At 39.0% G+C, this 24895-nt stretch overlaps 1 protein-coding gene across 2 annotated transcripts in view; it reads right to left on the reverse strand.

Annotated features, from left to right (window-relative positions):
- KIF26A (kinesin family member 26A) overlaps positions 1 to 24895 on the reverse strand; it is a 195177-nt gene that overhangs the window by 79693 nt on the left and 90589 nt on the right. The window contains exons 3-4 of one of the 2 annotated variants that reach the window (XM_070751483.1): positions 22222 to 22461; positions 1903 to 2063 (exon numbers count right to left, since the gene is read on the reverse strand). In XM_070751483.1, coding sequence (XP_070607584.1) covers positions 1903 to 2063; positions 22222 to 22461 — 401 coding nt within the window. Of the gene's footprint in view, positions 1 to 1902; positions 2064 to 21945; positions 22462 to 24895 lie in introns of both variants that reach the window. The other variant, XM_070751476.1, reaches the window with a different exon arrangement.

The raw sequence follows: 24895 nt of genomic DNA on the forward strand, positions 1-24895 counted from the left end.
TCTCTGGATAATTGGTTTCCGTGTTGATGTTTTCTAAATATTCAATTAGGAAACTGAAGGAATAGAACACACAAATGACTGAACAGACCTATTTTCATCAGGACAAAAGAATGTTGAGCAGAACACAATCAAGACAAGGTTGTGTGAGTAAGGCTACAGTTCTACAGAGGAATCATTGAGTCTGCACCTCTATAACTGTCTGGTTTGGTTCTGCAACCCAACAAGATTTCAGAGGATAATCAGAACTGCAGAAAAAACAATGCTGCCAACCTGCTTTCCATTGATTGTTGGGGGCAATATGCTGATTCTGTAAATCACTTAGAGAGGGCTGTAAAAGCACTATGAAGCAGTACAGTGGTACCTCCACCTAAGAAGGCCTCCACTTAAGATCTTTTCTAGATAAGAACTGGGTGTTCAAGATTTTTTTGCCTCTTCTTAAGAACCATTTTCTACTTAAGAACCCAAGCCCTGAAAAATTTCCCCAGAAATTTGAGAGCGGCACGAAGGCCTGGCCAGTTTCCTGCCATTCCCCCTTTAATCCCGGCCATCTTGGGCTTTTCTGGGCTGCCAGAGGAGCTTTTCAGTGGCACGGGAGGTTTTGGCAGTCCAGAGCGAACAAAACATTTTCCTTTCTCTAGGCTCTTGGAGAGGAAATAAACCTCTGCCAGCAACAAGGGAAAAGAAATGCTCCCTTTGCTCTGGGCAGCCCAGAATAAATGGAGAATTTTCCTTTCTCTGGGCACTTGGAGAAGGAATAAACCACTTTGCTGTGGTGACTCCCTCACACTGCCTCCCATACACCTAGTGGGAGGTTGCCTCCCGGAGCGTCTGGGCACGGAAAGGCAAAATTGGGCGCTTTGCCCCAGCTGGATCAACTCAGCTTCAGCCAAACTGAGGAATCACCACAATGAAAAAAAGGGGCAGGCTACAAAGCGAGCAAGAGAGAAGGGAGGGGAGCCCTTCAGTATGGGAAGGAAGAGGAATCAGGCAACAGCAGCAGCAGAAGCAGCAGCAGCCACCTTTCAGTCAAAGGAGCGGGAGGTTCCTACCTCTCGCCTGCCTGGGTTTCTCTCTCTTGCACAGTGTATGGGAGGCAGCCTCACGCCGGCTGTATGGGAGGCACGTGCTCCTCCTCATCACCTCAGAGTCCTTCTTTTTTAAAAAAAACCCTTAAAGTTTTGGATTTTTTTGATTCCCCTCACCTCACCTTCTTCCTTTGGCAGCGACTGTCCTCCTCTTCCTCTTCTTCCTCCTCCTCCTCCCACCCAAATTCCGAGCTTTTATTTCTTTCCTAATGGGTTTGCACTCATTATTTGCTTTTACATTGATTCCTATGGGAAAAATTGCTTCTACTTACAAACTTTTCTACTTAAGAACCTGGTCACGGAACAAATTAAGTTCTTAAGTAGAAGTACCACTGTACTACTATTTTTTGCTTCCTATCATTGTTGTTACAGATTCTCATAAAGAATGCAGGGACTTATGATGCAATTGCTAAGAGCTCTTGTTAAGAAAAAAAGATCACAACATTTCTCCAAGATCACTGGAAGAAAAAGAATTCACTGTAAACTCTACAAAAAAGAGGGTGGGAGAACCAATGCACTTTTATAACACAGGGAGGATTTTTTTCTTTTTTTACCAAAGCAAGGCCAAAGAGGCAAGATTTCCAGCAGATGCACAATGGGTAGAAAGAGGAACTTAATTTTGCCACCAGTTTCTTCCTACAATTTCCTGTAGCTACTTTTCCCCCTCACTGGGGGTTTCAGACTTGTTCTGCCATGTATAATAATTACATTATTCAAACAGACTCACTGCCTTCAATTACCTGAGCAGTCCCTGAAAGGAAGGAAGTTTAAGAAGATTTGGTTTGCCGCCATTTAATATTCAGTGCAGCGGTATTACCTTATGAAGAAAGAAGCTGCTGCTGAAGTACCTGTGGAGACGCCAGCAGGAGCAACCAAACTCTGGGAACCGCCAGTCCCCATCTGGTCACAGTTGTTTTGTCCTGAGGTAACTTGAAAATTAGAACCTTCTTTTCCACCACACTCTCCTGTTGTTGGCTCCTATGAAAAATGAAATTAATTTAAGTTCAAAACAGTAATTTAAAATATTTATTAAGATGAAGCATTTATTAGCCCAGTTTTCAAATAATATGAAAATCAAAAGGAAGTCCAAATGCTACAGAGGGCATAATTAAAAACTAAACATCACTAAGAGAAACTAGAGCCAGATTGAGAAGCCTATTGCAGAACTGCAGTTCTCAGCATGTCCCATAATTTCCCCCTCTAGGTAGGACTGAAGGGAGCCATTTTAGAAGCAATAGTTCTCACTTGTTTAAGATGACATTAAATATTTAAGTATCACGTAAGAGCAGTTACACAAAAATGGTGTTGATTCTATTAAATACATTTAAATTAGCAGCATGATTTAAGATAAGGCTTTCTGAATAAAGACAGAATTGATTACTTGCCTACTCGTATCATTTACTACTACTACCACAGAATTCTGCGACCTCCAATTTCAATATTTCTGAAAGATGTAGATTGGGGAAAAACTAGACTGATCTTTTGCATGCTAAAGTAATATTTAAATGAATAAACTAATTGTGATAATAACACTAAGCGATATTTATCTTAAATCATGCTGTTTGGGGATATATCCTAGGACATACATGAGACAATTTCTACCAATGTACTTAAAGCTTTGTTACGCCAACAAAATGAGGGTGAAGGTAGAATGTAGAAAATAGAACTGAAGGAAAGGGAATAACAGCATCAAATAGCAATTGCAACAGTTTGGGAAACATAGCAAACATGGGTCTTTAAAAAATATCTAAATGAAGATACAAAAACATTTTAATGAAAAGAAAAAGAATTATGATAGCTTGATGGAAATCAAAAGATGCCTGTGAGGCTTTGAAAGATCTATATCATGTTGTTGCACTGCTTCAATAAGTTCCAAACCTGTGTCCTACTATCATCATCTATGTCCAGCAGTTGAGCTGATTTATATCTTTCTCAACCATGGTGAACCCAAAATTATTTATTTATGAATGTGTGGGTGAGAGAGTGAGAGAGAGAAAGTGCAAGACATAAAGACCGCAATCATTCCATCTGCTATGTTGAATGTTCTACCAAATTTATGGACCTTTTTTCCTATTGGTGAAAATTTTTCATTACATCTTGCTCTGAGCTGTAGCAGATACAATATTCTGTTCACAGGACCTCAAAAGGAAAGGGATTTGACAGTTTCATAAGCCACCTTTCACAGCTACCCTCTGCTTAATAGATTGGCTGATTAATTCATTTGCATAAGGTCAGAAAAATTCACCCTGCGTTGCTGGTTTTACTTTAAAATGTATCTTCAATTATCTGGATTTTCTGCTTCTGCAAAAAATCATTGCAAGTATTCCTCCATGCTTTGCAACCTAGCCAAAGGAAGTAGGATGAGAATTGACAAAAAATTAAGAGGCTGGGCGAAGTCATCGCCTGGCCGACATTTGCGGCAGCGCGGAGGGGCGAGAACACCGCCTCCCAGCTGGGCGTGCTCACACGCAGCGCGGGCACGCCCATGCATGCCAAATTATTATTATATGCTGTTTTATTATTGCTGTTAGCCGCGCGAGTCTCCGGAGAGGGGCGACATACAAATCCGATAGATAGATAGATAGATAGATAGATAGATAGATAGATAGATAGATAGATAGATAGATAGATAGATAGATAGATAGATAGATAGATAGATAGATAGATAGATAGATAGATAGATAGATGAATGTTGGAAGAGTGCCGGCAGAAAAATACTGCCGGCCCGACATTCCTCAGAAAGGGAGGGGCGTCTCTGCCACCTCCCAGCTGATGGTTGTCCCCGAGAGGCGAGGGAGTTCCCCGAGCTGTAACTGGCTCACTGGGGATGATGCATGGTTAACCAGCCTATTCCAGGGCCTGCTCTTCTCTCAATCTCTCCTTTTCACTCTCTGCTCGCCTCCCGATCGATCACCCATCCACCTTCTGTTATATCCAGGATGTCTTTCAAGAGGTAGCCCATGGGGGCCGAGAAGGAATTTTTTGCAATCTAGGAAGTTTATGTCAGATTGTTTTTTTCGCCTTCTCCATCCTGGTCGTGTGTGAGGTTTTTAAGGGGTTAGGGGTGTATCGGTTTGTAAATAGGTTGATTTGAATTAATTTTATTATTGGTCACTATTTGGCAGAAACGGGGTGGAAAGGATGTCAGTAGCAACTGTGTGTTCTCCCTTGGGCATCTTTTGAAAGGTGATGGGTTCCTTTGTCACACAACTCATGCTTTCTCCCCGGACAGAGCGGTGGGAGGGAGGAACACTTGGGGCTCATCCACGTCATTTATGGTTCCGGGTCACAGGGGTGAGCCCTCCCACACACTGGGCGTGGCTTTACGTCTGAGTGAAGGCATGTCATGCTTCACCCTTACCAAGCAAGGAGTTACACCCATTAGTTGCCCAGGTATGTTTTGTCAGGTATTCCACCCCATTTAGTTTCCTCTGCAGGCCTTTTTCTGTAATTCAATAAAGTGACCCATTTTTCATCCAGCTCTTGTGTTCATTCCCCATCCAACGCAATACTGTTTTCCTTTTCATGGACAGGCCACTATGCTGCTAGAGGTATTTCTTTCTCTGAATCTGTACAAGAGAAGAGTTACTAGAAATTCATTTTCTTTCATCACCTAAGTAGTAGGTAAGGAGAATTTTATTCTTCCAGGACCATCTTCCTAACAGATAATCTTCAACTATCTGTTCCTGAGCCTTTATGCAGTTATTTTGGATGCTTCGCCTTGTCCCCATCATTCCAGACTCTGACAACACTCAGCCATGCTTACAGCTACTGAGAAAAGCACCATGTTCATCACAGCAAGCTGCTATTTAAAAAAAAGTAATAAGCTATATTTTACATCCTCCTATTAGTCAGCTAGACAAGAGTGGCTTGAAAAGTGTGTGGGATTAGCAAAGACAACAAATTGCTTTTGAACTTGGTTAGTGTGGGAATCAGAAATGGGAATCAAGCAGTGTGGAATTGTCCTGTTTTTCAAAGATTATATAAGAGTTATCAGTAAGAGACAAGAGAAGGGGAATTACTTAGGAACAAACTTTAAAAGCCTGTGTAGCTGGCCACCCACAAATGATGGTAACAGATCCTGGAAGAGATATTACTGGAGAATCAAAAATTACAAACGGAACAGAAGGACATTTACAAGACAATTTACAAATTGTCATCTGCAAAATTTGGAAGCTGTCATGCTTTGGATTACATCAATTGAACAGATTGTTTAATCCTGCCTTTCTGAACCTGATGCTCTCCAGATATGTTGAGCTATAATTCTCATCATCTGTAGCCATCCTGATCCGGGTCTGATGGGAGCTACACTCCAACATTTCTGGGAGAGTGCCTAATTGCAGGAGGCTGATCTAAGCCTATTGTGCTGTCATATGTTTGCAAACCTCTCATGTCTATCTGACAAGGTATTTTACTCATCTTTCCTGTATTCTGTACAGCCCATAAGTAATAAAAAGAAGTCATATGCAACACTAAGCAAGATTCAAAGCATGACCAGAGAAACATTAACACGAATAATGCAGAAAATCTTTGTTACAGGTAATGTACTGTTAAACCATTTGACAAGCATGAAAAGATAGAACACTACAAACAGAATGGTTTTGTTTTACAGAATTATTGGTGTCTGGTAGAATTGTTTATTTGCCTGTGTTATAACTGTCAAGAGTTATTTCTCAGTCTCACATCTCTTCAAGCATCTTCTGTTTTAAGAATTTGCCAAATTGTCACATTGGTAGCAATGTAACGGTCACATGAGCAGCCAAAAGAGCCAAGTTAAAAAACAACAACAACCATGTTTCATTTTTTTAAATGCAGACAAAATGTAACCTCAAATAACCATGCTACACAGGGCTTTGAAAACTGACAATCAAAACCTTGAATTACCTCTGGAAACCTACTAGGAGCCAATGCAGCTCACAAATGAACAGTATTATATAAGCATATTGTGATATACCCCAAACTGTAAGTGCTATTGAATTCTGGACCAGGTGAAGCTTCCAAATGCTTTTAAGGGCATCCCATATACAAAATGTTGCAGCAGTCCAACTCTGAGGTGACTAAGGTGTGTATGACAATGAGCAGCACCAGGAATGGTCACAACTGTGTGTTTTAGAATGAGATGCTCAAATGGAGACATGGATTAAGAAATTGAAGTATCTTGCTTTAAGGTCCTTGGAGAAAAAGTGGGATAGAAATGTTCACCCTTATTCTCTTCTGGGATATATACCTATTCGGGGGTTTTAAGAATCATCTATACCAATGTGTCATGTGCAGGCCACGCTTACGTCAGCTCCAAAAATGGGAAAAATGTCTCACAAAATATCATATGACAGCAGACACCATGAGTTTGACAGCTGTGATCTACACTATCCTTTGTATAGTAGAATACTATAGTATCCCCAGCTAGACTGATTTATAATTATAATAACTTCTTTTGATCCATCTCTAAAGCCACTGATGTATGCCAATATGAAAAATACAATCCCATATTTTCTTAGAAATGTCCAAGAAATCTTTTAAAAATGTTTAATTAGATCAGATCCCACAATACAGCTTTTTCACTAGAGTTATCTACTACATGAAATCATGTGCATTTCTGTCATCTGAAATACTACTCTGACATTTCAAACTAATTAGTTAAAATAAATTTAGCCAAAAAGAGACGGTGTTGTAATGAAACACAAATGCAATTAAACACACTCCGGGATGTCACAAAACTTTAAATTCTTTGCTGCCATAGATCATGGTATGGAGCCTTTTCATGGTATGCCACAAGCATTGCTCTGCATTTACTACTAAGAAGTAAGCAGAACTTTCATGTCTTATTTGCATTTGGGAAGGCATCATTTGAAATTTGAATATCTAGTGGCAGAACTATGGCAATCATTCAGTGTCAAAGAAAGAATTATCATGATACTGCCACCAGATGTCCATAGATTAGAATGCCCATCTGCAGTGGAAGAGCCTATGTGAGAACAATTTTGCAAGCACAGATTGCCACACAAGTAAAACACTAATGAAACCAAACATCTTGAGTACTGGTGGTCCATGGGTATGAGAGCAATTGGGACCGTAATCTCCAATGCTGATGCCACTGCAAAGTGCAATGTCATCAAAGTGCATCACTTAGTGGCAATTCCAGCAGTCCCAGTTGCTATCATAACCTGACAATGGCACAGGTCGTTAAACAAGGATGTCACATTTAATTTCCCCACTGATTTTGCTTGTGGGATGTCACCAGAGGATGATGGAAATTATTATCACATGACCATAAGGATACAATAGCCAGAATGGAATAAATGTGAGTGATTGTTTTTTTAAAAAATAAATCGGGGTTCTTAGATAAAATTTAGATTAGTTTTAATAAATTGGAGCAGAGTACCAGAGTATCAGAGTACCAGTGCTCAATGGCCCCAGGCCTGCTGGCAAAGATGAGATTTTAAGGACTCACGGAAGGCCAGGAGAGTGGGAGATGTGCAAATCTCTGGGGGGAATTGATTCCAAAGGGCTGGGGCTGCCACAGAGAAGGCTCTATCCCTAAGTCCTGCCAGACGACATTGCCTAACTGACGGGACCTGGAGTAGGCCAACTCTGTGGGACCTGACCAGTTGCTGGGATTCATGAGGCAGAAGATGATCCCATAAGTGTTCTGCCGGCGTGTTTCAACCGCCCGTAATTTCAGGGTAATTAGTCCAGAAAGACACACACCACACGATAGAAAGAAAACCCAAAAGTCTTGATCAACAGAAAACCAGAAACAGCTCCCTTTTTAAATGTCAAAGGGATTTTCTGGTACACAAAAGGCACAGGTTAAATGCAATCCAAATGCTCACCCAATAACTGGGAAATTGAGTACAATTCTAAAGTCCAGAAAGTCCACACACAATCTTGAACAGCAAAAAACACGATCTTGATGAAACTATGAATCAGATAAACTGCCATGAGGCTAAAACAGCAGGCTGCTCTTTTACCTGTAGCACTAATTACAACAGCCCCACCCAACCACAGGTGGCCTCATTTTCTCTTGTAATAATCTTTCAGTTGTTGTCTCCTATGCATCACTCTACGCATTCGTGGATGTGTCATTAATTCTTGTTCATAATCCAAGGATGATAAAGATGATTGATCTCCTTCTGGGCTGTCTGCCAAACTCCCCTCTTCCAAGTCACCCCCCCCTCTTCTTCCTCCAAGGAAACTTCACTACCTGCCTCTGTCAGCAATAAAACAGGCCTATGACATGTTGATGTTTTCCCTGCATCCACCTCCACATTCCTTGGGGCAGGAGCTGGGCCAGAGCCAACCACAACAATAAGTAACCTTCTCCTAAGTCATGTAGGGCTTTATAAGTCATGACCAACACTTTAAATTGCATCCAGAGACCAACCGGTACACATTACGTGAGTTCTATACTCTCAATTTTCTTGAGGTAATTTATGCAACATATATAAGGGCGGACATAGACAATAATTTCAATAGGAATTCCAGTAATTCACAATTCAGAAATGTTACACTGAAGGGGTTGAGTTATTCCATAGTAATTTCTGATCAAATCTGTTTATGCAAACCAAGAAAGCTTCTTTTAACAGTGATGCTTTAGGACAGTAATGCCTCCCATCTATAATCTGTTTGGACTTCATAGCTAGCTTGTTCTCAAAGGAACCAAATGTAGCTCTGAAAGTTTCTGAATCCACAGAGAATCTCCAGTATAGAATTAGGGGGAAAAACAAATCTCACTCACTCCCCCAGCACCTGCTTTCTGCAGATACCAGCCCAAATTCAATCATACCCCTGAGCCAAGAGGAGCACCAGGAACACAGAATTTAATTTATCAAAGACTAGAAAGCACAAACTTACATCCTGCTGTTATGCAGACTTCAACTTAGGACCAGAATTGGCACCAGAATTTCTGTTGTTAAGCAATGCGATTGTCAAGTGAGTTGAGCCCAAATTTATATAACCTTTTTTTTGCCACTGTTGTGAATCCATCTCTCCAATTGTTAAATGATTTCTACCATTGTAGAAGCAAATCCAGCTTCCTCCATTGACTTTGTTTATCAGATGTGGGCTGGGGAAGTAGAGACTGGAAATCACGTGATCCCAGAGGATGTTGCAACCCTCATAAATACATGCTAGTTGCCAAGTATCCAAATCGTGGCGTTGCTGCAATGGCCCAAATGTAAGGACCAGTCATTACTCGTTTTTTTCAGTGCCATTGTAACTTCAAACAATCGCTAAATGAATGGTTGCAACTTGCAAGTCAAGGACTACCTGTACTTCTGAATAGTCGGGAAGTCTAAACAGACCAACTGAGAGAGAGTGCAGCCTTGAGAACTTCAATTTTTTTCAGTCCAGTGCCGGAAATGAAAACTGTTACATTCTTTCCCCTGCCTTCAAGACTTTTGTTCACACAAACATCAGAACATTGGCCTCCTCTTCACTATTTTATGTCAGTACCTGAGTCTCTGATCCAAGATGGTGCCGACGAAGGCTGCCTCGGTGAAATGCTCTCAAATCAGCAAAGAATGTACTTTCTGCGTTAACTCAGGAAGTTCAAACTGTCCAAGGTGCTGCTGATACAGTTCTACAGAGGAATCATTGAGTCTGTCATCTGTACCTCTATAACTGTCTGGTTTGGTTCTGCAACCCAACAAGACAGACACAGACTTCAGAGGATAATCGGAACTTCAGAAAAAACTATTGCTGCCAACCTGCCTTCCATTGAGGACCTGTATACTGCACGAGTCAAAAAGAGAGCGGTGAAAATATTTACTGATCCCCGCATCCTGGACATAAACTGTTTCAACTCCTACCCTCAAATCGTTGCTACAGAGCACTGCACATCAAGACAACTAGACACACAAACAGTTTTTTCCCTGAACGCAATCACTCTACTAAACAAATAATTTCCTCAATACTGTCAAATTTTTGCACTTCTATTTCTACTATTTTTTTCTCATCATTCCTATCACCCATTTCCTCCCACTTAGGACTGTATGACTGTAACTTGTTGCATATATCCTAAGATTTTTATTAATATTTATTATTATTATTATTATTATTAATAATAATAATAATAATAATAACAACAATTAGAATTAGAATTGTATGCCACCCCTCTCCGAAGAGGGGCTTATTTGACCCCTATGACAATCATTAAGTGTTGTACCACATATTTCTTGACAAATCTATACTGTATTTTCTTTTAGGTACACTGAGAGCATATGCACCAAGACAAATTCCTTGTGTGTCCAATCACACTTGGCTAATAAAGAATTCTATTGTATTCTATTCTATTCTATTCTAATACTGTCTTAATTGTTCTGAATCCAATTGAATTCAAACTATGGTGCTTTATTACATCCTTGACCAGGGATCCCCAATCTTGGCAATTTAGCCCATGCTGGATGGAGAATTCTGGGAGTTGAAGTCCACAAGTCTTAAAATTGCCAGGTTTGAAGGCCTTTGTCCTTGACTTTAGCTTCCCACATTATGAAACAAACACAATGTTTAAAAAGTTATGATATATATGTAGTTACTTACCGAGCACTCTAAATTATATTAAAATAACCAAAATATCTTTAAAATCCCCAAGGCATGTCACAACTTTTGAGCATCCCTGATATGTTCGAAACTGAAAGTTGAAAAATTTGATAAAAACCACTACATCCTTAGCCTTTGATATTTGCAATGCTCTTTGAAGGAGGAGATAAAGTAGTTTCCAATCAATAGGAACTGACATCCTTTAAAAGTATTCTGAGGACTTGTGTCTTCATTACAACCTTGTTGTCATGTATTTAATTGCTTGGAAATTACTGCAAATCAAAGCAGGATAACTACAATTAATCCACTGTATAAAGAAGTTTCATATTTTATTTTCCTTTTCAGCAAGGATAGACTCTTTACCTTTTTCTAACAAAACTAATTGCCCACATCTTGTTGTTTTTAAAAAATGAAATGCCAGTGACATAAGACTGCCAGAGTAAGCATTGAAAACAGAATCTCTGCTTTTATGATTTATGTCAATGGAATAGAAATCTCACAAGCCTGTACACCAACTGTCAAATGGAAGAATGGAGTCAGGTTGCCAAGATATATTAATTAGGAAAAGTACCGTTGGCTTACCTGAACGGTCTTCGCTGCGCGCTGCATGTAGAGTCCAACATTCATTCATTCATTCATTCATTCATTCATTCAATCATTCATTCATTCATTGGATTTGTATGCCGCCCCTCTCCAAGGACTCTAGTTCAACTCTAGTTGGTTGTTTGGGACTGAGTTTAATTTATTCAAATTGAATAGTGCCCTCTAGCAGTCCAGTTTTAAACAAAGGCATAGAAATTAGTTAAAGTCAAAAGAAAAAAAGCCAATTATTCTGTGACCCCGGACCACAGAAGCCAAGGTGGGTTTGGACTCCCCATACAGTGCACAGAGAATACCATTCAGATAAACCAATGGTACTTCTCCAGTGTGCATGGGATATACCCAAACTTAATCACCCAGGGCAGGAGAAGACTGGGAGCAAACCCTCTGGAAGTGGCACAGGTCCTGACCAACAGAAAGTGCCATCAATTCTGACACCCTTCTGGCTGAGGTAATGACTACCAAAAAGGCTATTTTGAAGGACAGAAACCAAAGTGAAATTGAGTGCAGTGGTTCAAAGGATGGTCCGGTGAGCGCTTGTAGAATCAAGGATAAATCCCAGATATGAATTATCTAGGGACGAAGTTTGGCTGCACCTCTCAAAAAATCCTGGGCACTAGGATGGTGATATAAGGATCAGACATTGTTGAAGCGAAGTACGGTGGATAAGGCAGCCACGTGCCTGCGAAGCATGTTGTGTGCCAACCCTTTGCAAAACCTGCCAGAAGCAAGGTAAGGATTTGTTGAAGCAAGACAGAGGGTGGATCAAGCTGGTCCCAAGCACAAAATTCACAGTAGACAGTCCTAGTAGCATTGTATATCCAAGTGGTAGAATTCCAGCAGGATGCTGAAATAATGGCAAGCATGTTGTCCAGAAGTTTGTCTTTTCTCAATAGGTCCCCCTCAAGTGCCAAATGGTGAAGTGCCACCATTGGGGCTCTGGATGAAGTAGAGCCCCTTGTCTGAGGGAGACCTGGTCTGGAATCCGCCATGGTTGGGAAATGGAAACGTCTATCAGGTCGGCGAACCATGGATGGTGGGACCAATGTGGAACGACTAGCATAGCCCTCTCTTCCTCCTAGAGTATCTTCTGCAGCATCTTCGGGATCAGAGGAATAAGGGATGGTCCTGGGGCAGCTGCTGAATGTTCCCAAGTTCTCTTAATATTGTCAATAAAGATTTTGGAGGTGGGAAGGAACACTGATTCACGTTCTGGTTCAGCAAAGAGTCCAGAAGTTGGGTCAATGCCAAAAGATGGTTCATATGATTTATCAATCACAACTAAATTGGCTTTACATAACAGAGTCTTAAATAAGGACAGTTTGAACAGACCTGTAAAGGCAGGTTGATCTGGGGCTACCTCCTCGTCCTCAGATTAATCCTCATCCAGGACACTCCTGTCTTCCTGGGCCACAGGATCGTCCAACTGCAAGTCTTGGCATGAATAAGGCATGGCTGCAGTGGACCACATCTCCTGGGCCAGAGCTCGAACAGCCAGGAAGGAGGAGCATTGTTGCATGCCTGTTACAATACCCCGAGAATATGCATTTGCCATCATGTCCTGTAGTAAACTGTTGCCAAATATTGATGCTGTTGCCAAGTGTCGATGGCAGAGCGTAGACCTGTTGCCGATGGCAGGGCAGACTATAAGTCTCTTGAAATTGGCTCCCATTGGCGGAGACAGACCCTCATGGCTGCAGTCAGAATTGCCGGTAAGTAGTTCAGTTATGCCCACAGAGGATAGGGACTATAAGCAATCAATTATGCCTGCCTTGCCTGAGGAGTTGTGCCCACGAAGGGCAGTGACTCCAACAATGAACCTGAGAATTAGGGGTTCTTCTTAATCAGTCTATTTGCTACAATTATTTACCTCTGAGAATAGATGAAGGTGATCTGCTAAATGAGAGTCCAATCTAGATTAAGTAGTGGCAGTCAGGAGAAGGGAAAATAACGTTCCTACACTACAACTGAGTTTAAAAAAATGACCTGCTAGGCAGCTAGCAGCCAACTAAAGTTGAACCCATGTTGGAGCCTCCTTAGCAGCACATTGGAGAACAATTTCTATAGATGATCCATTTCACTCTACTAAATCTTTAATTACTCAATTGACACACTTAAAGTCAGAAGTTAAACAAATTTTGCTATGCTGACAGAGAATAAAATTTTAAGAAAATCATGTCCCTCATTGAAACATTTTCTAGGGCTCTTGTGATAATTTGATTAACTGACCTGATGCCATAGTTGTAAACTTAGTATCTGTATATTTTCTTGAATGTGATGGTAAAGTGCATTGGCTTCAAAGAAAAGAACAATAAATATTCAGGATCAACAATAAAATGAGAATAGAATCTATGGATCCAAGTGCAGTGATACCTCGTCTTACAAACGACTCGTCATACAAACTTTTCGAGATACTGTGTTCAGTTCTGGAGACCTCACCTACAAAAAGATATTGACAAAATTGAACGGGTCCAAAGACGGGCTACAAGAATGGTGGAAGGTCTTAAGTATAAAACGTATCAGGAAAGACTTAATGAACTCAATCTGTATAGTCTGGAGGACAGAAGGAAAAGGGGGGACATGATCGAAACATTTAAATATATTAAAGGGTTAAATAAGGTCCAGGAGGGAAGTGTTTTTAATAGGAAAGTGAACACAAGAACAAGGGGACACAATCTGAAGTTAGTTGGGGGAAAGATCAAAAGCAACATGAGAAAATATTATTTTACTGAAAGAGTAGTAGATCCTTGGAACAAACTTCCAGCAGACATGGTAGATAAATCCACAGTAACTGAATTTAAACATGCCTGGGATAAACATATATCCATCCTAAGATAAAATACAGAAAATAGTATAAGGGCAGACTAGATGGACCATGAGGTCTTTTTCTGCCGTCAGACTTCTATGTTTCTATGTTTCTATACAAACCTGGGGTTTAAGATTTTTTTGCCTCTTCTTACAAACTATTTTCACCTTACAAACCCACCGCTGCCGCTGGGATGCCCCACCTCCGGACTTCCATTGCCAGGGAAGCACCCGTTTTTGCGCTGTTGGGATTCCCCTGAGGCTCCCCTCCATGGGAAACCCCACCTCCGGACTTTTGTGTCTTTTTGATGCTGCAGGGGAATCCCAGCAGGGGAATCTCAGCAGCGCAAAACGGGCGCTTCGCTGGCAATGGAAGTCTGGAGGTGGGAGGTCTGGAGCCTCAGTGAAATCGCAGCATCACGGGTTTCAAGGATGGTGTTTTTGCGATGCTGCGATTTCACTGCTGGGATTCTCCTGCTGGGATTTCCCTGCAGCATCGCAAAAACACAGAAGTCCGGAGGTGGAGTTTCCCATGGAGGGGAGCCTTAAGGGAATCCCAGCAGCGCAAAAACGGGCGCTTCGGCTGGCAAAAGGGGTGAATTTTGGGCTTGCACGCATTAATTGCTTTTCCATTGATTCCTATGGGAAACATTGTTTCATCTTACAAACGTTTCACCTTAAGAACCTCATCCCGGAACCAATTAAGTTTGTAAGACAAGGTATCACTGTAGTTCTTCCTGTCTTGATGATTCAGATATATTAGATTACAGAGATTTCCAGTCAGCAAAAACGTATGTAGGTTGAGAAGCATGGTAATTCCAATCCCAAAATATTTGGAGATTGTTGAGGAAGGCTTGAGGAAGAATGAATTACTTTAAAACCATTACTCACCTCATAACTGTCCAATTAGGTTATTGCACAGCATTCTATCTGGAGTTGCCTTTGGAGATGATTTAGGCAGTACAATTATACCAAAATACTCTAGAACAGCTGCTAACAAGGATGAGAATATTTAGCACTATAGTATTGCTGCTTTCATCATTGGAATAATTACTATTATGCTTCACGATACAATCTAAGCTCCCAGTTTTAAGATATAAAAAAACCTCACTCATATAGCTTGGCTTTCATGTACACCAGGACAGTCTGTTCTAGGGGTGAAATTCAGGTTCTGACAGGTTCTGGAAAACTGGTCGTGAAAATTTTGAGTCATTTGGAGAACCAGCAAACACCACCTCTGGCTGGCAATATCCTTCCCCCAGTAGAGAGGGAATGGAGATTTTGCATATCCTTCCCCTGCCATGTTCTGCCGGGCTCTCTGATATTCCAAAAATTCAAGGGTACAAATTTCAGACACACACACATTTGAAAATTCAAAACAATGTTCTTTATCACAAAATTCAAAATAAACTAAAGCACTTTTTTTGTATTGCAAAGAGCACTCATCCCAAAACAACTGGGTAGTCTTTACAAGTTCCCTTAAGCAGTCATTAAGTACTTAGCTAGCAGCTGTGAAGAAACTTCACACCCCTTCTTCTTCCAAGGGAGTGAAACACAAACACTTTGCTCTGCTTTGGTTTCAAAGTTGTGAAAAATCAACAAACAAAGTCCAGAAACAGCAAGGCACGGTCCTGAAGAACAACGCTCAGATAATCTTCCACAACGGCCAAGCCAGCATGCTGCTATTTATATCAGCAGCTCTAATTACTGGAGCCCCATCCAAACTCAGGTGGCCTCTCTTATCTCCTGTAATATTTCTTCAATTGGTCTCTTCGATGCATAATTCTGCGCATGCGTAGGTCTAACACTTCCTCATCCGAATCGACGGAAGATAATGGAGATTGGCTTCCTGGGTTGTGTGCCAAGCCCCCCTCTTCCAAGTCACCCCCACCTTCTTCATCATCCGAGGAAACTGCACTACCTGTCTCTGTCGGCAATAAAACAGGCCTATGACATGTTGATGTTTCCCCTGCATTCACCTCCACATTCCTTGGGGCACGAGCTGGGGCAGAGCCAACCACAACAGAAACCAACTCTTGATCTAGCCTTATTGAGCCACCATTTGAGGAAGGTATTAAAGAAGGTGGTAGAAATACCAAATGTAAAGACCCTGGATAAATGGATTGATTACTAATCTAGACTTCTTTTAGATGGATTTCAGATTGAGGTGTGGAATTAAAACTGCATCTTATGAATATTAGTCAGGAGGAATGGCCTTCTTTTATATGTCTGGTTTACAACACTGAAAAGGCTTCACAAGTGGGGAAAACACTGCAGGGTGAGCTGGTATAGCCTAAAATTTTACAACATGAAACTACTCAATGCAGTGGAGTCAAACTAGAACTTTTTGCTGTTGGGAAATGGAAAATGTGGGAACAATATTTCAAATCTACCTGGAACACACATGGTGAGGAAAACTAGGGCATAAAATGGCTCTCAGATCATCCAGGGCACTGGCCAGCACTAATCTCACTGCTGCCCTACGTGACTAAGAATATGCATAAAAACTATCTTAGAGCTGGGCATTGCAGGAAAAGATGAATAGTAATTAAAAGTTTCAGCTCTCATGAGTCATTTCATCATTCCAAAACCTGAACATACTGAGAAGGTATGTAAAAACAGTGATTTACACCAGTAAGCCTTTCCTTTAAAAAGTGCAATATGAAATTCTTCATAGGTTTTGACCCAGTTATGACTAATGTATTGACATACAAATCTAAAGGTGGTTAAGTAGTTTTATTACTTATTTTAAAATATCTCACAGTGGACATAGCTATTAGAATGGAAATGTAACAAGTTTCCAAAAACAGAAATGTGCTTGTTCATGAAATAATAATAGTTTCACTTTAAAATGCTTTACCTTAAAATTCTATGATCCATGACTGTTAAATAGAATAAATATAATACAAATTTTTACTTTCCCTGTGGAATTTCAAAGGACATAAAACCTTCCTGGAAGCATATAGTTTGCATACACATATTTGGCCAAGATGTCAGTAAAATTATGCACTGCAATTGCCACTAAAATACAGTTAATGCTTTTATGCTTTTTTCTAGAAAAATATTTCTGAACATCAACTTTTTACTGCTCCTTGCCAATGATTCCAGTGGGGCTCATTATAAAACAGCGTAAGAGGAATTTTATTATTAAACTTCATTTCTATTGAGGTTTTTAATACCTGCAGCTGTTGCACAGTAGCAAGAAAACTACCCCCCTGCTATCTGGGTCTAAATATGCACTTCAGAGTTTTACATATTCAATACAGGTAAGCTATCCCATAAAACATCTAGGTAAGAATTTTGGACCTATTATTGCAACATTGCACTATTGGTGATATTGGTGTGTGTGTGTCTGCGTGCGTGCATGTGTGTATGTGTGTGTGTATTTATATGTATGTATGTATGTATGTATGTATGTATGTATGTATGTATGTATGTATGTATGTATTTATTTCCTTCCATTCAATTGTATCCAATTGTCCCAGCAGTTTTCTTGGCAAGCTTTTTCAGAAATTGTTTACCACTTTCTCCTTCCTAGGGCTGAAAGAAAATGACTGAGTCAACTGGATTCATGCCTAAGGCAGGACTACACCAAACTGGTTATCATTGTACTATATATTACTATATAAATTTCAAGTAAATTTCTCCCCATGTTACTTGTATTATAGAATCCCAGGGACAATTTAGCTATTAGTGGCCACATATTTCAAACCACTATGGCAAGCCAAATTGATTTTCTAAGCTGCTAATGAGGAGCCAAAGTGAAATGGATTCTTCAAAGCAGCTTCCAAGCCTGTAGAAATATTGGTCGTGCTGGGCTGAGAATCAGATAACTGATCAGAAGCACAATTTTGGATGGAAAGGTTCCTTTGGAGAAAAAACAGGATCTGCTTTGTTTCTGAACTAAGTAAGTTTGATTCAGACAGATTTGCATCCTGCATCAGAACTTTTACCACTTGGAAATAATCTAGTGATGAAAAACATTAAGTTGTCAAAGCTTTCTCTCAGTTGAAAATTCCAATAAGTTGTAGAAATCTATAAAATAATTTGTTTGCTTATCTTTGGAGCTGTCCAAGGTCTGGCACATCTTGAATAGGGCCAAAATCATGTCATGGTAATTCAAACCCTCCCTCTTGAAGAAGACTAATTTTGGGGGGAGGGGGGTCCTTTTCCAATTCTTAATCTGCCTCCGAAGCAAAATGTAAAAATAAAAACTACTAATTTGTGCACTTTGAAACATGATGCTGTTTGATTTCTGCTTCTCTTCATGAACTACTCATGAGCTATTAACTCTACCCATTTAATTTCCCTTGGAATCTGGTCATGCAGTAGAGTGGTTAGGTTTCTAATGAGCAACAGAAAAACTATAATTCACATCTATGTTCACCTTAACTTAATGCACAGAGTTGTTATGAGGCAGGACGGGAGACTTATGCATGCTGTGTTGAACTCCATGGATGAAAGATTAGAAATCAACAGCATGTAATATAAATTCCCATGCCTCGGTATCTGTATTTAGGGTTCACTGAACCCAATTGGATTAAATTAACTCTTTTCACAAATTGTTGAGTCCAATACCTTCCCCCAAGTTTTATTTTATTTTATTAATTAAAGGAAGTTCCTGGCTCTGCTAAGAGATTTCTCAGAATACAATTCAGGAAGTTTAAATCTGTCTGCATATGGTAGGTAGGCATGAAATTCAACACAACAGTCAATATATGCAGTATGAAGTTACCCTTCTAATTTTTAAAATTGTTTTAAAGTGGGTAACCAACCTGGATTTGCTCCTTTAAAATACCTTCAATTGTATACAAATGCTATTTTAAAACCCTTAACAAAACTTCAATAATTGTTCCTCACTTGCAGCAGAAAATTATCTCATCTTAGCTTCAAAAGTTCTATTTATATGCCTAATAATCCCATCATTGATTACTGTGACTATATTCTAATTATAAATCCATTACTGCCTGAAAGTGAAATAAAATCAATAGCACACATAAAGGGGAAAAGAGGAGAATTAAAACTTCACTGTGCTATTATATACAGATTCTTGTCATGAAACAATTCCATTTTATTAACAAGAGTATAATAAATATCTTTCCTTTATTACACCAAAATTGTTCTTAAGGTGCACAACAAAAAACTTGCACTTTTGAGTTGATTTCAACTCCTGAGGATTTTCATAACTGTACACATGTAGTTTCGTTGGCAACATCGAAGAAGTGGTTTACATTGTGAAACGTGACAGTCTTGCACTGATTTTGGCACAATCAGAAATAGGACAAATGTTTTATGCCACAGAGAGTGTGTGATAACATTCACTGTAAGTGATATGGGTTGTTTGCCACATCTATTTCTTAGAATATTTCTTTTATTTTATTTATCAAATTTATTTCCCACCCATGTCACAATTCAGGTGACTGAATGGCAGTATTAACCATTATAATTAAACAATTATAATTCCTATATGGTAATGAAGTTTTATCTTTTATCCCTCCAAAGACTTTGCAATAACTTAATTATTGGCACAATCTATTAGCTTAACATAAACATTATTAAAATAAAGAATTCTTACTCACTAATTAGTTTGGGGTTTTCTTGGGAGGAGAGTTAGGAGATTGATAAATTGTTCCTGTTTTAATATATCTAAATCCAATTTTGCTTTCAGGTTTCTTTATTTTAAAGAAAATTTGAAACCTTTTTATTTCAACATGAAAGAAACCATTTAAAACCAACATGATTTTTGTTTTAGCTAACTGATTGTGGACACCAACCTTGGTTGATTTAGAGTTTATCTTTCATTTTTGTGATTTTGATCTTGTCATTGTTCTGATTTATTTATTCTAGAGGGGTATTTTTATTGATATGACACACTGTCCAATCCTTTGAGACTAGGCCGGAATATAAATAAATAAACAAAATATGATTAGTACTGGCTCAACCCCATCACAACTAATTCTGTTCCATTTTTCTCAAACTATCGTATGATTGACCTGCTCAAAAATATTGCATTAGTACCCATCCAGGGAACTGTTGAGTGAGTGTACTTCAAAAAAATGCATTTTTACCAAATACTGATAAACTAAACAAAGAACTGAAGAGATCTTTGTGAGCCATCAATGCACACACTTGCTCATTCATAAACATCCAGAAAGGATGCAGAAAAATAGTGGGTACTCACCTAGATAACATTAAAAACCAGAGGCATTTGGGGGAGCTCAGAGATTCAAATGCAACTGTAAGAAAGCCACATTTTCCTTTTTTTTTCTTTGTATGTGATATATGAATACATTATGAGGGAATATAGCAAATAACCTTTGTTCACAATTCATACATTGGCCTCTTTCCAATAAATTCACAGATTTTTATTAGTATCTATTAGGATCTTAACTGAAACCCAACTCAAATATATCTTTTACATTCCTAAACTTTTTGCTTCATTATTTCTTGAGAGCTTACTGATACCATTTAGATCTGAACAGCTGTCATACTTCATCCAGGGATTATCTTTAAACCAAACACAATTTGTATTCCAGTTTGTTAACTCTGAGAGGAATAAAAAGCTATTATGAAAATGTAGCATCCATAATTACATTCTTCAACAGACAAAGAAAATGCAACTATTCTACACATAACTTATTTACACAGGTATCAGAAAAAATAATAAGGCTATCTTTAAGACAAGTTTAACACTGGAACACATAAAGTGGAACTGTTACAATGAGGTATTTTGCTCTGTGACTATTGCTGTAAAATTTAACAAGACACCTAAGACTCTCAAGCCTAGTCTATCTCAGATGATACATTCAAATACCAACCATAACCACTAATTTAAATGTAAGACAATAAAGACACCCTACAATTTGTTGCCTATGTTTAGAATTTCTGCTCAATCTTAAATAATTAGGGCTCAGTTTTTTAGCTGTGCCAACATACATGCAATAATTTCACTTGGTAACCATATATATCAATGTTGTATTGTCTTAATTGTTTTTTTATGTATGTCAATATACAATGATCATATTGCTTGTAACGTACTAGTTGGTATTCTCCCCACATTTTAATATTTTATGGTGAATAGTTTTCACTGTTTGAACTGTTTCCTGCCTAAACAGGAGGTTGGACTGGAAGGTCCCTTCCAACTTTGTTGTTAGTGTTGTTAACTTGGTTTTAGAGATTTCTGTTGTCATTGTTTTGATTATTTATTTATATGGATTTAGATTGTTGTGGTTTTTTTATTTAAACTCTGGGAGGCATCCAGTCTCAGATACATGAGATGGGTTATATATCAATTGAACACTATAAATAAATTTATTTTCCATTTAGAATCACGATGCTGCACCATAAGCATCCATGCAAAACACTGCAATGCATATATAAAAAAAGAGAGGTGTTCATGTAGAAAAGCCTCTTTCATCAGTCTTGCTTCCACTTTCCCTGGAACATGGCTGCCAGTTACAGAGGAATGAAAATACATCTCTCTCTCTCTTTTAAAATGAGAGTGTCTCATCTTAGGCATGTAAGCCAGCTGGGTGCCCTTGGGCCAGTCACCTGTCTCACCCATCTCATAGGACTGTTGTTTAGGGAAAACAGAAGGAACAAAAATATTAAGTATGTGCCACCCTGAATCACTTTTAAAGTAACACCAAAAATGATTTTAAAAATCTATTAAATAAGTACATTCCAACAGATAGTTCAGCATTACATAGCCAGGTCATTGGGCCACTGATTTCATTGGGTAAAGAAAAGTTAAATTAAAAATTTTGTTGACAAAATACAGGAAAAAAAGAAAATAGGATTCAGCGAACACCCCAACTCCTGGACCCCTTCAGATTTTTAAAAAGCCCTGTGATAGGTAAAAGCTTTCAAGACAGAGGCAACAAAACCTGTAACAAAACAGTAGGCAGTTACTTACTAGACAAGCTTGAGGAAGAAAACTGTTTACTCGGGAGATACTCCACATCCCTTCAAGGTACTGCTGAGCCTGGATGGTTACTGAGCTCAATGCCCCACTAAGGCCACTGGGAGCCACTGTCACTTGAACGCTGGAGTTTTGGTAGCCACCTGCACCTTGTGGCCACCCTAGTCCCTTCTTCCTCTCCGTCCCAGAGAAAAAGCTTGTAGTTTTGCCAGGCTGTCTACCCCCCTGTCCAGCCATGAGGGACAAGTCCCTCTGAGAAGAGACACTGACCATGTTTTGGGAGGTCAATCTTGGTATCACAGCAGCCATTGCAGCAGCATTTGTGGAGGTTTCTGTTGCCTCTTGACAGCTGGCTTGGTCAAGGTTGTGGATGACCTGGATTGCTTCTTGCTTAAGCTGATTCAGGTGGGCAGCACAAACATCACATCTGCTTTCCCCTTCACTCCTAGGTTTCTGTAAACATTCAGGCACTTGAAGCTCGTCAAAAATTAAAGCTGATAATTGTGGGTCCTGGAGAAAAAAAACAAGAACAGAAACACAATGAGTCAAGACCAAAGAATACTACCTAAAAAAAAGTTTAACAAACCAAATATTGGGATACAAATTATATTATATTAAGCAGGTTAATATTAACTGTTTACTGGCCAGAACAGCCTTACCCTGAATCACAGCAGCTTCTTTCAGGCCTGAAGCAAACCTCTCTCAAATATGTTTAATGTGATCTTGGTTATAAATGGGATATACTGTATATACTGTATTGCAAAGTCTGTATTCTGGCACTAAGCCACAAAGTTTCTCCAAAAGCGTAGATAAATGATTGGGCCATCTGTTGTGGTACAATATTTCTATTTCAACATGCAGTAGACTTGGACATAAACTGTTTTGTTTTGGACACAAACCGTTTCAACTCCCACCCTCAAAACATTGCTACTGAGCACTGCACACCAAGACAACTAGACACAAGAACAGTTTTTTCCCAAACGCCATCACTCTGCTAAACAAATAATCCCCTCAACCATGTCAACCTATTAATAAGTCTGCACTACTACTACTACTAGTTTTTTTCCCATCATTTCTATCACTCATTTCCTTCCACTTATGACTGTATAACTGTAACTTGTTGCTTGCATCCTTTAGATTTTTATTAATATTTATTGTTTCCTCATTACTTATTTGACCCCTTTGACAATCATTAAGTGTTGTACATCATGATTCTTGACAAATGTATCTTTTTCTTTTATCTACACTGAGAGCATATGCATCAAAGACAAATTCCTTGTGTGTGCAATCACACTTGGCCAATAAAGAATTTTATTTCATTCTATTCTTTATGGTCTCCAGTGGAAGTCATTCTTATTAGGGAACTCATGAAAATATTTTTATTGTATAGGGCCCAGAAGTGAGTTTAGTTTATTTTTCATTCAAAGCATACCATCATCAAATATGTATCTAAACATTCTCAATGAATGTTTTTGAAAAACATTCAAAAATGGCACCCCAAAAGATGCATTTGGGGTGGATGAGCTATGTTCAATTCTGGGTTCATACCTCTAAAATTCTAAGCTCAAAGATTCTCAAAATTTATTAATGGAGAAATAGAATGTTTCAGAGCACTTCCAATTCTAATTCCATTTCCCTCAGGATGTTGCCAAATTTACTCCTGAAACATGCACTTAAAAGGTTGGATAGATTTCAGGAGTGAATCATTCAAATCAAGAGTGATTTAAGATCTTAAGATATAGTGCTCCAGCCAGTTGCAGGACTAGACCACCTCAGAGCAGCTTAAATCACTTTCATTTTGGAAGGATTTACTTCCCAAAATCTCTGAACCACCCTTGGAATACCATGGTCTGGTGGGGGAGATTCAATATAATCTACACTGCAGGGGTGTCAAACTGGTGGACTGAGTCAGATGCATCACAGGCAGGCTATACCCATTTCATCTCCCAAAGGGGAAAAAACACTGCGATACGTCACATGACAGCAATGTGATGTGGCGAGTTTGACACCCGTGATCTAGAAGGAAACAAAAAGTTCCAGAGTTCTTAGGAACATTCCATTCCCAGATCAAGGAATTTAGCATAACCGTGCTCTTGTTCATTGTTTTATTAGAACTTCAAAGTTCCAATTTTTTAAAAAGTAGATACTTTAAGGTTCAAATATGACCTGTAACTTAGCTATTAGATATGAAAGAAATACCATTCTATATAATCTTCTCCTTGGCTATGATTACATATGAATGTATTAGGCTATCACACACTTAAGCATCATCTGAGTCCTTGGCAGACCCTTCATAGTTGATTAATAAGCCATAATAAGCACCACCACTCTATAATGCCCAGCGTGAAAATGATTATCAGGCACTAACAAAAGAGCTTGCGGTGCACTTGATAACTGCTCATGGGCTTGCCTTTTAATTAGCTCCCCATTTAAAAAGCAATGATAACTAGGGATGGACAAATCCAGCCTGTTCAATATCACTTCTAATTTTTTACATCAGTTTTTCATTCTTTTTCTGTATCAAGCTATGTTTAAAAGATGAAGAGTCTGCCAGAGAATGCGCACTTTTATACATTTCTAGTGTAAATATTTGGGGACACGCTGTCCTAATGTAATATTTGGGAGAGGAAGCAATGTCCTTTAATGTAAATTTTATACTTTTGTCTTGATAATGTGTCAATTATATAGATTTTACTTGATTTTTTTAAATACATAATGCCTTTTTTTAATAAGATAAAAGGAGCCAAAAAGGATCAACAAAAGCTATATCCTGTAATTTATTAAACAGTAATCTAAATAAACTATCCCTCATTCTTAATGAACTCTAACGTACTTAAATTTATCCTGATCTGAAACAAACTTACTATTTCAGAATAGTAATATGCTAACACTGTAATATGCTAACACTGTAACCTGCTTAGAGGGGGCTGTAAAGGTTTAGGTT

This window comes from Erythrolamprus reginae, chromosome 1 (assembly GCF_031021105.1).
Source record: "Erythrolamprus reginae isolate rEryReg1 chromosome 1, rEryReg1.hap1, whole genome shotgun sequence".
NCBI lineage: Eukaryota > Metazoa > Chordata > Lepidosauria > Squamata > Dipsadidae > Erythrolamprus > Erythrolamprus reginae.